Source organism: Mucor velutinosus, assembly GCF_035048745.1.
Source record: "Mucor velutinosus strain NIH1002 chromosome Unknown tig00001567, whole genome shotgun sequence".
In the NCBI taxonomy this organism is placed as follows: Eukaryota; Fungi; Mucoromycota; class Mucoromycetes; order Mucorales; family Mucoraceae; genus Mucor; species Mucor velutinosus.
Genome location: NW_027041896.1, coordinates 613,171 through 626,521, shown reverse-complemented (window position 1 = coordinate 626,521; position 13,351 = coordinate 613,171). Strand labels below are relative to the sequence as shown.

General features: G+C 40.3%; 4 protein-coding genes across 4 annotated transcripts; 2 read left to right on the top strand and 2 right to left on the bottom strand.

The window, feature by feature from the left end:
* Nucleotides 1-3,664: 3,664 nt before the first annotated feature.
* Nucleotides 3,665-6,122, top strand: ATC70_012083 (uncharacterized protein; the record flags this gene model as incomplete). The annotated part of the gene is made up of 5 exons (XM_064831266.1): nucleotides 3,665-4,024; nucleotides 4,079-4,401; nucleotides 4,464-5,127; nucleotides 5,180-5,545; nucleotides 5,601-6,122. The coding sequence occupies 5 exons, from the start codon at nucleotides 3,665-3,667 to the stop codon at nucleotides 6,120-6,122; spliced, it is 2,235 nt and encodes a 744-aa protein (XP_064688134.1).
* Nucleotides 6,123-6,179: 57 nt separating this feature from the next.
* On the bottom strand, nucleotides 6,180-7,131 carry ATC70_012082 (uncharacterized protein; the record flags this gene model as incomplete). Its single annotated transcript, XM_064831265.1, has 5 exons — nucleotides 6,180-6,313; nucleotides 6,363-6,583; nucleotides 6,636-6,697; nucleotides 6,755-6,976; nucleotides 7,033-7,131. The coding sequence occupies 5 exons, from the start codon at nucleotides 7,129-7,131 to the stop codon at nucleotides 6,180-6,182; spliced, it is 738 nt and encodes a 245-aa protein (XP_064688133.1).
* An 832-nt stretch (nucleotides 7,132-7,963) lies between these two features.
* On the bottom strand, nucleotides 7,964-10,440 carry ATC70_012081 (uncharacterized protein; the record flags this gene model as incomplete). The annotated part of the gene is made up of 6 exons (XM_064831264.1): nucleotides 7,964-8,659; nucleotides 8,719-8,965; nucleotides 9,023-9,091; nucleotides 9,148-9,874; nucleotides 9,934-10,200; nucleotides 10,260-10,440. The coding sequence occupies 6 exons, from the start codon at nucleotides 10,438-10,440 to the stop codon at nucleotides 7,964-7,966; spliced, it is 2,187 nt and encodes a 728-aa protein (XP_064688132.1).
* A 1,370-nt stretch (nucleotides 10,441-11,810) lies between these two features.
* On the top strand, nucleotides 11,811-12,515 carry ATC70_012080 (uncharacterized protein; the record flags this gene model as incomplete). Its single annotated transcript, XM_064831263.1, has 1 exon — nucleotides 11,811-12,515. One exon carries the CDS (start codon nucleotides 11,811-11,813, stop codon nucleotides 12,513-12,515), a length of 705 nt encoding a protein of 234 aa, XP_064688131.1.
* Nucleotides 12,516-13,351: the final 836 nt, after the last annotated feature.

Genomic DNA, 13,351 nt, shown 5'->3' with positions numbered 1-13,351 from the left:
TTGAAAGGCGCATCGAATAATACTACTCTTGGTAACTATCCCAAAGCTGGTATTCAGACAAACAAGCCTATTTTTTACTTACCTCCTTGAGCGTTTCAAAGGAGAACATGTGCCTGATATGTACCAGCTTACCTGTAACAATAATTATTGCGTTGGCCCAACAAATACCTATCGTTTGAGGTCCTACTCAAAGTTGTTGCATCAGTTTTCGTGGATCTACAGTGCCCAAAAGGTCAGCCTCTGCCAAATTGTTGAAAAACGATCGCTCAAGGCTAACTTTTGCTAGAGTAATGCATATAAAGTTCTTTTTGTGCACTTCTATTAGTCATACCACACCCTAAATTTATTTTATAGAGTATATCCCTCGCCGCACAGATGTTTTCGTAGTGTTATTAGAAAAAGACGTGTTTTTGCCACTGTACACTCCAATGTGAGGGTCAAAAAAAAACGATTTTTGAAAAGAAGCATCGTACGTGTCCAAACGAAGTCTCATTTTGTACGGCAGGCAAAGGGCAACAAAATTGAATTAATACAGAAGCCAGGTTAAGATGGCAGTTGAACAAAGTGTAGCGCTCAAACACTGTTGTTTGTTATATTGGATGTATACTACTTTCCTCGCTTGATTATTTGACAACCACTATAGCGGCTGAAAATCCGTTTAGATGCTTAGCCACTTCTCAGACTGTGCATAAAACGATCTTGATATCGAGGCTCTGGTGTCAACAAAGGGCTCGGAAAAGCTATTCCCACTCTTCCGTAGATTGCGCAGCAAACATTTGACTCTTTGCCAAATAACAAACAAGTAATTTACCACCAAGCAGTCTTAAATGCAACATTTTGCAACATCCCATCCATCGATTTATTACGCGTTATTAATTGTAATTGAAAGGTCATTATACGGAGTGTATTACTCAAAGTTGGCTAATTTCGAAAAATCGTCTATTTCTCAACAGCAACTCTTCCAATCTGAAAGTTAATTACACCGTTGTGTTTTTACAGAGGTTCACAATAAGAACGTAATATTTTCAAAACTCTGGAATAGTATTAGTAAATCAAAACTGAATTTTGGATGGTTTCAACCTGAAAATCGAAATTGGCTTGCACAACCCGGACCTCATGCGTAGTAGAAGAAGATATCATTCCACGAAAGTAGAACATCTTGTAGGTTTATGCTTAACGAAGTATACTTCACTCAAAACTTGATGCTCCAGATGCTTGATTCGTGAGTTACTCAATGTGACATTCATACTCTGGAGAGGACTCATACTTTAAATTGGAAGACTTATTATAATTGAACAAAGCAAGCTACAACTGTCTAGTTTTAAAAGCAAGATTCTCCAACATGTCAAGTATCTATTGATAACTTGAAACCAGCAAGTTAATATGGCCCTTTTCGTGCGCTCCAATTTTTAAAATGCTTGGTCAAATTCATGCTTGTGTCGTGCACACATGTGGAAGGTCAACGGAGATTCAATTTCTAATATTCTGAATGATGGTTCATGGGATTCCGAAATCTATTGACATTCAAATTACACATTTCTTGATAGTAACCACCCCTTCAAACTTATATGAAACTTGTAGAGAATTCAAAGGAGAGTACAATGGTATTTATATTAAGTCTCTGGTGCACATTGTTCACCTGATATTTGGTACGATTTTTTTTGCAATTTTTTGACTGTTTTCTAAAGATTAATCAGTATCTGTCATCAAAACATTTTGTTAAGCATTACTAAACATTGTAGACCAAAAAATTTCCTATCGAATGAGCTATTGTTTGGAGCTCTGGCATAATTCTATCATGAAATATTGACAATCCTGTCCTGACCAAAAAATCGTCACCTAATTTTTTCCTTACCATCACAGGCAGATTTTGAAGGAAAATCCTTGATTTTGCAGGATACTTTTTTTTGACCATATATCGACAAATACTCACTAGATTCACACAAAACAAAGACCATTCGATAGCTCTATGTTATATCCATTATAATATAAGGGTTTTAAGTACCAGATGTACGTTCCCTTCATACATTTGCTCAAAATTATATATTTTATGAGCTGCAAGCAGGGGACATTCAACTTTTTATTTATTTATCGATAATAACTATACCATCGTATAGAGAATTGAAAAAGAAACAGAAGCTATTAAGCTTGAAGCTCTCCTTCACTTAGTAGAATCCAGCGGTACAGCCCTTTGAAAATTGATCATTTTTACTATCTTTCCTCATTACTCATCGGTATCACCCTCAATAATCTCACATAAATCACGTTCAAGTCAACCAAAGTACTCCCTACAACTTTTAATAGACCTACAGCCCATATTCATATAGTAATCTAAAAAGTTTTATTAAAAGCATCTGTCTAAAATTTGCAAATTTCAAATATCGCCAGTTTCTCATCATCAACGCATTCTATCTAAAATCTAATTGCACCATCGTCTTCTACGCAAAAAATTGATATATTAACATGCTACTTTCAAAGCTCGAATTTCAAAATCGAAATTCGGAGAGAAAAAAGAGAAAGTAAACCAAGCAGAGAAAAGCTAACGCGCGATGATTTTGTTTTATACCCTTTGGTGAGGAGTCTTTTTGAGACGATTTAATTTGGACGGGAACTATTAAAACTTCTTGTAACAAGACAAAGTGAGCATGAAGGGTATACTGATTTTCGCAAGTATATGCTATACATGTACTTTAAGGTACACGGATGTCACTAATGGGAGCTACTATCAGCTATCTCTGTTCAACAAGTCAACAGTAGGCTATTGAAAGCTCAAAGGAATCAGTTATCTCAGGAAATCGGATTTTGTCATCCCCTCCTATTTTCGCCTTTGTACTCCACACCTTCTTTCTTACAATTTTAGTATTATTGAAGCATCTGGCATCAGCTCGATATGAGAAAAAGAATGCAAATTCACAAACTTGAAATGATAGAAAATGGTGCCAATCACACCAAATGAGTCTCAAGAGGGTTTTACATCTATCAACAAGATCTTTCTCGATCGCAGCTGTAATTGAGGGTCTCTAGGCTACATTATCTCGCTGCTGCAGATTACAAATGACGATCGTAGATTCGCCACGGCTGCCGATCTCTACCTCGAAAGCTGTTGTGCTGAAATGGGAGTCAGGCTACCATGCCTTGTATCCTGTATCAGCGATCCTCAAAAACTCAAGCCTCAACAGCAGCACAGATGCTTTGGAGATGATGGGAAGAATCCACAATGCGCATTTGGGGCCTCAGCAGGAATAATCCATGAATTGCCTTACCCTGCTGTCATGTATGCTTTGTATTTAAACGCTACTGCTCCTGAAACAATATGATCCTTTCTCATTGGATGTTACAAGAGAGCTTGATCAATATACAAGGTGAATATCCTCTTCCCGTACATACTTACCAACTACCGGTGGTATTTTCTATGATACTTCTCGAAATAAACTACATTTTGCCATAATATCCATTGAATTATCAATTAATGTGAGAGGACACTTGAAGAATAGCTCGACAGCTCCAACTAATCATGAACAATGCATTTGCTTTGATCCGTTTGCCCTTTATCAAGGTCACATTTAAACAGTCTTGATTTTTTTTTTATAAAAAAAGCATTCAAGCAATTTTTTCAAGGTTCAAAATCAACCTTTCCAGCAAAACCTCACCTAAAAGCACAATTATGGAAGTTCATCGTTGTCGATTCGTTGAATATCAACCAGCCTCTATCAATGCACTTGATTTCACACCTGCCACCGTGAAAAACACTCGACTCGCTGTGGGCCGTGCTAATGGCAACATTGAGATTTGGGATCCCACTCACAACTATCGCCTCGAAAAGACGTTGCCTGGTGGTGAAGATCTCTCTGTGGAGAGTGTTGCCTGGGCACATCAGAATGTCATTGCGAATCCAGATCCAGAAGACGAGCCTGAGGAACTCGCTCAAGAATTGGAATTACTTTTACGAAAGCCTCCTCGTCTGTTTTCGTCTGGATTGAACCCGTTCATCATTGAATGGGATACCACTACCATGACAGCAAAGGTAAGCTAGATCTATTGCCCATAAGGAGAAGGAGGTTATTCATGTCGAGTGTAGAAATCATGCGATTCCAATGGTGGTGCTGTGTGGTGTTTGGCTGTCAACAGTAAGGGTACTCGCTTGGCAGCTGGTTGTGAAGATGGATGTATCCGTATGTTTGACATTGCTGATGGCAACTTGGAATATATCCGTAGCTTCGAGCCTCAAAAGGGCCGTGTGCTTTCTGTTGCTTGGGCTCCCAATGATGAGTATATTGTATCGGGTGGATCTGATTCTGCTATCCGTACATGGAATCCTCTCACAGGCCGCACTATTCACCGTATGACTGTTGCAAAGAATCGCAAAGAACAAACCTTGGTTTGGGCTGTTGCTGCGCTCAAGTAAGTATTGTGATTACAGAGAAAGAGAAAGACATTCGATTGACTGTTTTAACAAACAAAAGGGGCAACATGATTGTATCTGGTGATTCCCGTGGTGCTGTCACTTTCTGGGATAGTAAAATGGGCACAGTCAAGCAAAGCATTCGTGCGCATGGAGCTGATGTACTCTGTCTTGCTGCCACCAAGGATGGCAACCAAGTGTTTTCTGCTGGTGTCGATCGTAAAATCACCTCTTTCCGTCGCACAACAAAGAAAAAGAACGCCACAGACAATGTCAATGACTGGATCAATGTTGGAAGCCGTAGATATCATTGGCACGATATTCGTGCTCTTGCACTGGACGAGAGGCCCAAGATCAACTCAATTGTGTCTGGTGGTGTGGATGTTGAATTAGTTGCTTGCCCTGCTGTCGAATTCCCCAAACTGATCCAAAACAGATTACCTCCTTTCCCTCACAAATACATTGTCTCCATGTCAAAATCGCACAAATTGATCATGTCTGCCTTCTTCAACTCAATTTCGCTCTGGAGATTAGGCGAAGCTGCCAATGTCGATACCTTATCCAAGCATCCTGCGCTTCCAGAAATGACACAACCTCATCAACTCGCCTTGGAACTCAAATTGAAGCCTGATTGCAACATTACATCCAGTGCTTTGTCCGAAGATGCCAACTGGATTGCTGTTTCCGATGTGGAGAATGTGAGATTATTCAGAGTGAATCAAGGTGTAAGTAGAATGCTGTGATAGTTGTATGTGATACTCATACCGTTGTGTCTAGTCTGAACCGGGTCAATTGGAAGTCAAGAAGCAAAGATCTTTTGACAAGGAATTAAACGCTTATTTGGGCGCACACAATGCTGCTCCTGGTGCTCACCACGTCTTGTTCACCCCTGGATCCGATAAATTAATTATTGTCACAGTCGAATCTCGTATTCTCATTGTGGATCTGTCTAGTTGGGAAGAAGGAAATTTCGAGGTGTTGCGTGAATTTGGACATCATCGTGGTTTGGATAGTGATGGCAATGCAACTGACGATTATGCTGTGTCTACCGTTGTCTCTTTGACTGTCAGTTCTGATGGTCAGTGGCTAGCTACAGGGGATGATGAGAACCGCATCCATGTGTTCAACTTGGACAACTTGAAGGTAAGCGAGTGGAGTGGACTGGTGGCATTTCAGTGACTAATTTTTGTTAATCTAGCACCACCTCAAACTCCCTCAGGGATCTATCCCTCACACAGCATTATCATTCAACGATTTCCGACCAAACGAACTGACCGTCGTTCAGGCAACAAATGCCTTTTATATTTATGATGTCGAACACAAGAGATTAACAAGCTGGTCCAGTACACATCAAGACATGTCAGAATCTCGACTTGTAGAGCAAAGAGATCGTGTTCGTGGTGTCATGTATAACCCTGCAAACAAGAACAAGATGATTTTATACGGCAGCACATACATGTGTCAAGTCGACATTCAAGACAAACCCGTTCCCAAGAAGTTGGGTAAAAGAAAGAACAACCACACTGACGTTGCTACTGCCAAAACAGCGGCAGCATCCAAATCAGACGACGAATTACATATTGCCATCTCGTACCAATATCAACAAATCTTGTTTTGTGGATTTATTGGTGAAAATCAAATGGTGATGATTGAAAGACCTAAATTCAGTGTACTTGAGAATCTGCCACCTTCGTTCTACAAGGCTCATTTTGGTGCTTAAACAGACATTCCCTCTTTAATTAGAATAATAAAATTTGATAGAAAATGTACATTTTAATTATGCTAACAGTTGTTGAATAAATTCGGGTTCTGCTTGTTCAAATGCTGTTTTGCCCTCTGAATCAAGTAAAGCCTTGTCGCAGCCACTAGAGATCAAGAATTTGGCTGTTTCGAGTTGGTCTGATATACAAGCTACATACGTGTGAATAGAATGCGCCTACTGATATCTGTATAAATTTACCTAAATGAAGCGCTGTGTCTTCATCGTCTGTCTTGATATTGATGTCAGCACCTGCCTTGACCAATGCTTGTACTATATCCAAATAACCACGATCAGCAGCAATATGGAGAGCTGTTAGTCCATCTTCCTTGGTGTCTATTAGCTCTGGATGTGCCTTTAATGCCGTGGTTAATTTTTTTAAATCACTCAATCTTGTATATCCAAAAATGTCCTCAGATTCTCTATCCAAACTTCATAAATGACGACCCTTCCTCATTATACGAATCGACCTACAATCCGTCATCTTCCTCTACTGCCATTGAACTCACTGCATTGCTAGCAAGGCCTTCTCCTTTCTGAGAATATACAACATCAGCTTACCGATGGATAAACGCACGCAAACACGCACTCACCTTGATATCCTCAGCAGAGGGTATATACTCGTACTCGCCTTGACGTGACCAGCCTACCTTCAGCTCTTCTACACCATCAATATACATGTTTCTAGCTTCTCTGAAACTGAGCCCCTTGAAACTCTGCCATGCGTCGTATTTAGCACGAGCAACAAAGTCAAACAATCCAGGTTTGTCGATATTGCAATCACCAATCGTAGCTTGTTTAAAAAGGCCATAAAACTGTGGGTTGTGTCCATCAGCACTCTAGATCATATAGCGATTATGTTGATGCTTACGTGTAGCTTTTTATCGTTTGGTAATGGAATGTCGTGCTGGTTCATGTATGTAAAGGCCTGTTCAAACCATTTATCGTCTTGGCAAATATCGTCGTCCATGGTAATGTTGATTTGAAAGTGTAAACGAAGGTTTTTTTTTTTACGTTTTGAACTTGAATTAGAGGTAATTAAAAAAGTAGTTGACGATGAGCCTATTACTGTGTCTCATTCGTTATGATACTGCTTGCATCAAAAGTTGTTGAGCATATTAAAAGTGGCTCAGGACTATATAAGAGTTAAAAGAATACGATGGTTTATTAGATAAAAGAATAAATAGCGCTGATTCTCTTTTGCCAGCTACACGCTTAATGTAGAATCAAAGAGAACCAGGCTGAGAATAACGAAGGCTATAATTACCATTTTAGATACAAACACCTTCAGTGATATCGTAGTAATTACAAATGCAAGTTATATGTAAGCTACTGTGGCCAATCTCACTTACAACAAAATTACCTCAAACAATCTGTGAAACTGGTACAGTTTGATGCTTTTGAACTGAGGCTTATATAGTGAATTCGGATGGCAATGCTAGTTATTAAAGCGCTCACTACAGCACGTTCAGATATATGGCTACAGCGTCATTGCTAGTATTTTGAACTAGGAGTGATGAAATTTAGCGTACGTGCATCAATGACACTATAATGCATCAAACTGCTCAGCCATTGAGAATTGATTCGATCATTCTTTGATCGAGGCAATTCAGCTTACTCTATCAGGTATTCCCAATGACTGAATAAGCTAATACCAATTTATTCAAGGATCAGACTATCATTTTAAATTACATAAGCAGGTGTTTTCATGAGTTCAAGTTATACAATGTAAAGCAGCTAGTTTCATATCAATATTTAAAACGATTTATTAGTAAGTTATAATAAAAATAAGGAAGGCTTGCTTAAAGTGTAAAGCTAGCAGTTTGACGAATATCTCTGCTAGAAGCACCGATATGAAGGGTGAATTTACCAGAGGGAATAACCCAAGACTTGGTCTTTGTGTCCCAAATACTGAGCTCAGTCTTGGAGAACTCAAATTCAACCTTGGAGGAAGAATCTTTCTTGATGAACACCTTTTCAAAACCTCTCAAATTCTTGAGTGGTTCACCAGCGCTTTCAGGGAAAGAAATGTAGGCTTGAACGACTTCAGCACCAGGAAGCTTGCCAGAGTTCTTGACCATGACAGAGGCAGTAACAGTGACAGAGTTGTCCTTCTTCTTGGTCTTGACCTTGATTCCGCTATATTTGAAGCTAGTGTAGGATAAGCCGTGACCAAAGGGGAACAAGGGCTCGATACCAGCGTGATCGAACCATTTGTAGCCCATCAATAACTTTTCCGAGTAGACGACATGGTCAGCAGGATCAGGGTGCACATTGTAATCATTATGGTTTTTGGCAATGGTATAAGGAAGACGGCCAGAGGGATTAACCTTACCAAGGACGATATCAGCAAGAGAGTTACCAGATTCTTGACCAGCAAGACCGGGCCAAAGAACAGCCTTGATGTTTTTGTGGTTGATCCATTCGTTCATGAGCACTGGACCTACAGAGTTAATTACAACCACTGTGTTTTCGTTGGCATCAGCAACAACTTTGATCTAAGGTGCAATGTGTTAGTTGTCTATGAGCTTTGGAATGTGCGAGGAGATATGCTTACCAGGTTATCACCGTTGTTCCACAAGGTAAGGTTGTTACGGTCACCCTTGTTGCCATCGACAGTTATGTATTCTTCACCACTGTCAGCGGTGGAAAAGACAAAAGCAATCTCAGCACCCTTGGCAGTATCAGCGGCAGCAGTGAGATCCCAATCGTCAGCGGAAGAATGAATCTTGACATCTTTACCCAAAGCATTGGTGAGGCCAGTAAGAGGATCAATCAAGTAAGGGAAATCGGCGGTACCAGAACTACACATAAACTGTTAGAGACATCACTGACCTCAAGAAAAGTTCTCAAAGGCTTACCCCCATCCTTGAGCGAGATGGCCAATATCACAGCCATGATCATCGCAAATGGTGGCATTGTTAACAGCACTAGGTATCGAATAGATGTTAGTAGGCATGACAAGTGAAATGCGGTATGTACCTACGCTGGGCCTGCTTTGATGCTGCTACCAACAAGAGCAACTGACTTGACCTTGTTACTGAGAGGGAGAATACCCGAATTTTTGAGGAGAACACTGGAAGCAGCGCCCATTTCACGGACTAACTTCTTGTGGTCAGCTTGTACATTGACATACTTGGCGTCTTCACGATTGAATGAGCTAATAGTGGTTTCAGGGAAGTTCTTGTCTTGACCAAGCTTGTACCAGGAAGCAACAATACGCATAGCCATATCAGTGACACGGTCTTCCTTGACCTTGTTATCATTGACGGCATTAGTCAAGTTAGCACCAAAGTAAGAGCCACCGGAGCCAAGAGTAATATCACCAGGCATGGTCATGTCAAGACCACCATTGACAGAAGCGACAGTGGAATGAGTTGCTCCCCAGTCAGACTGAACAAAGCCCTTGAAGCCGAGCTCTCCCTTCAACAAAGTGTTCAAGGTGTGATCGTTTTCACAAGCGTAGGTACCATTCACCAAGTTGTAGGAGCACATGACGGATGCAACACCAGCTTCGACAGAACGAGCAAAGGGCCAGAGATAGATTTCATGTAAAGTGCGCTCATCAGCGTCAGAGGAACCAGTGTTTCTGTTGAGCTCCTGATCGTTCAAAAGGTAGTGCTTGGCAGTAGCAATGACGCCCTCAGATTGAATACCCTTGATGGTCTCGGCAGCGAGGACACCAGTGAGGAATGGGTCTTCACCACCACTCTCTACAAGCATTTGAATTAGTATATGTATGAACGACACTACAGAGAAACGCTATTCGTACCGAATCCACGACCACCTTCAGGGCTTCTCATAAAGTTCATGCCAGGGCCTAATTGGACATGAATACCTTTTCCATAGAATTCGCGGCCCATGTATTCGCCACGAGCAAAAATGGCACTCTTATCAAAGGATGCAGCCGCGTTAATTGAAGATGTTCCGGCAGTGACGTTATCAGCCTTTCTTATACCCATAGGTGAATCTTGCAAACAGAGAGAGGGGAAGTCTGGCTTGGTGATAGCATAAGTATTGCCGACACAGGGCCCGTTTTCTATACGACATTTGAGTTAGTAAATCAACTTGTTTGCGCTGAAAAAGAGAAAAGCTAACCCCAGCCAACACCGGTGCTGATAGCGATCTTTTGCTCCAAGCTCATCTGGCTCACCAAGGCATCAGCCTTCTTGTAAGCATCGTCCCAAGACAAGACATTGATCTTGGCTTGAACCATTGAAGCAGCATTGGCAGCTACTAGCATAGAGATAGCAATAGAGGAAAGAGACGGCAATTGCATTTGAATTGAAGTGAGGATGTTGATAATTTAAAAAGGACATGAATGGGTTATTCTCTTTTTATATGAATCTTGACATTTCATCCTGACAATTCTTTTTCCCATGAATTATCTAGGCACCAACAGAATCAGATCCAAATCCCCTCATATCGGTGCGTCATGGTCCCTCGGTAGTAGTAGCTGATGAGTGAGTATATGAGTGTTGGCAGGATAATAACCTTAAACTTGGTCCTCTTCCCAGGCTACTTGATGAATAGTGCTAATTTTTCGTCCCTTTGAAATTAAAGTTCTGATTCAGTAGGTTTCCCTGAATCTGGTAATCGTGGGGTAAGACTTGAGATTTGGATATTCTGCAAAATGGCCTCTAGATTATGTGAGCCAAGTAGTGCCGTTAACTTGAGCATTAGAGTGCTCGAATGATATACTACACTATTCTCGTGTCGATTCATTTCAGGGATCAAGGAGATAGCATCCACCAAATACGCATATTACGAAATCAAATGGTACCCGTTGGTATTATGCACAATGACCCTTGATGGGAAATCGACTTGAACACTCTGAAAAGTTGGTGTGAGGTCGGGAATCCCTTCAAGTCCGCATTTTCGTTTGGGTTGACCTGATCACCTTGCAATTCAAACTTTGTTCTTGTCTTTATCCATCACAAATGTACAAATATAGCAAATGTCATTTCAACTTTTTTTTGTTTTGGAAACTCAAACATCTGGGTAACATTGATTCATTAAGTTTGAAAATAATGATCAATTGTAAAATACGGTATAAAAGGTATATAGAATCTAGAATATATATATATATATATATATATATTGGAGCAGAGGCTTGCCAAGTCTTGAAAGTATTCTTATATGACAGAGAATATTTCTCATTTTCAAGAATAGCATCTACAAATCAATGATTTGGGAGAGGTCAGGCCACATTGCAACCAAATGTTGGCTATTCAATCCATGTAATCATTCAGCTCGGGTAATGCAACACCCGCAATTTGGGGTTTGTGGTAGTGTCTTGTTGTTCAACATGATTTAAATTTCTTGAATTAATACAACATGATCGGTCAACCCCGTACCTACGGAAATGACGTTTTAGTCTTCATTTTTTTCGAAAAGATGCGATCCAACGATGGCCATACAAGTTCTTTGAAAGCAAACAAATCTCTTGCTCATTTATGCATTCAATTACAGTAATAAAATGATCTACAAGGTCTCTTGGCACGAATCAACGGAGAGATCCTGTGTAATAAAGAAGCTCATGGGTAGCACAAGCTTATTGATAAGATGATGATGATGGAATTAAATGTCAGTTTATCTTTCAAACCATCCTACTCTTTGTTTTTCCCATTTTTCTCATTCCCAGCAACAATGACTCAACTTAGAATAGCAGCGATATCGTACACTGGCGGTAAAGATTGTACACTGGCACTTCACCGTGTGAAAGAGCAAGGCGTCCAGGTTGCAGTACTCGTCACATTCAGTCCTCCATCTACAGATTTGAAATCATTCAAAGCTCATTCCATGGAGATCATCAAGCAACAAGCCAAGGCACTCGGCTTACCTCATACAGTGTGTATCATTGATGGCCCAGACTACCTTGCTAGCTATCAAAAACAGATCAAATCTCTCGCTAAAGACTACAACATTGATGCTTTGGTGACAGGAGACATCTTGCCCGTTTGTAGTAATTTCATGGAACGTGCTGTGGAAGGCACAGGTGTCGATTTAGTGAGACCTTTATGGCAACAAAACCAACCTGGGCTGCTGAGAGAGATGTGGGATCGACAATTTGATGTGATGGTCACTTGCATTAATCAACTCAAGGTGCGTGCTTCTGTCTTGGACAAGGTGAAGGATGTCTATGATGTTGGAAAGCCATTATCGCAAAAAGGATTAGACGCAGTTGCTGCAAACAATGTAAATATCAGTCCAACTGGCGAGTTTGGTGAATTGCACACAATGGTGCTTGATTGCCCTCTCTATAGTAGTAAAATTATCATTGATAGCGAGAAAATGGTAGAAAGCCCTTATGTATATTTGAAAATTAACTCTGTAGAGCTTGTTGCGAAATAGTAATAAACATTTCATTGAATGTATGCTATGGATGCTACACTGGTCTTTAAAAGAATATAATATCTAATGATTAAAAGTGCAGAAAAATCTTTGGTCGATGCCCTGAATGCTAACCGTAGCCATCTCTCATCTCAACAATCACACACAATATATATACAGTGGATTGTTATTTAAAGCAGATCAATGGTGAAACATACGCTGGATATGCTGAATCTAGCATATATACTGTACGAGCGTAACGAGGTTGCATCTGATTCAGCATTTGGTAATATTAGTCTTGGTGGGTTTTACCGTAGCCAAGTAAAGGTGTAAAACCATAGTGTTCAAGCAGCAAATTCGGGTTTTCATTTCCATTGTTAATAAGCTTACCAGCAACATATCGCATCAAAATTTGCAAGAATCAGCTTTACCGAAATCAATATGCCTCCTGTTTGAATTAGAAGTAGCACCGGTTGCAGAACTGCCCTTCCAGAAGACTTCAGCTACCAAAGATGCGATTCATACAGTATAAATAAAAGTCATAAAGCAAAACATAACCAAATTAGACAGTTTTTAAGCCTTCGTATATTGACATGTAGACCTTTCTGAGCCACCGGAATAACGCCAAGCAATTGTATTCTAGTAGTAGTAACTTCCTGACATCTTTGCTCAACTTTTTGGGACGAAAAAAAAACATGGCCAAAAATCGATCAAAAACCATGAGATACCCCTCATGGTTTTCATCGAAAATCAAACGATCGTGTTCTCGCCTTGGAAATGAAGACTTTTACTATGGTATATATCAAATCCAAATGTTTGTCTCAATCCAGAGCAACTTCTGAAACCACTTTTATGAG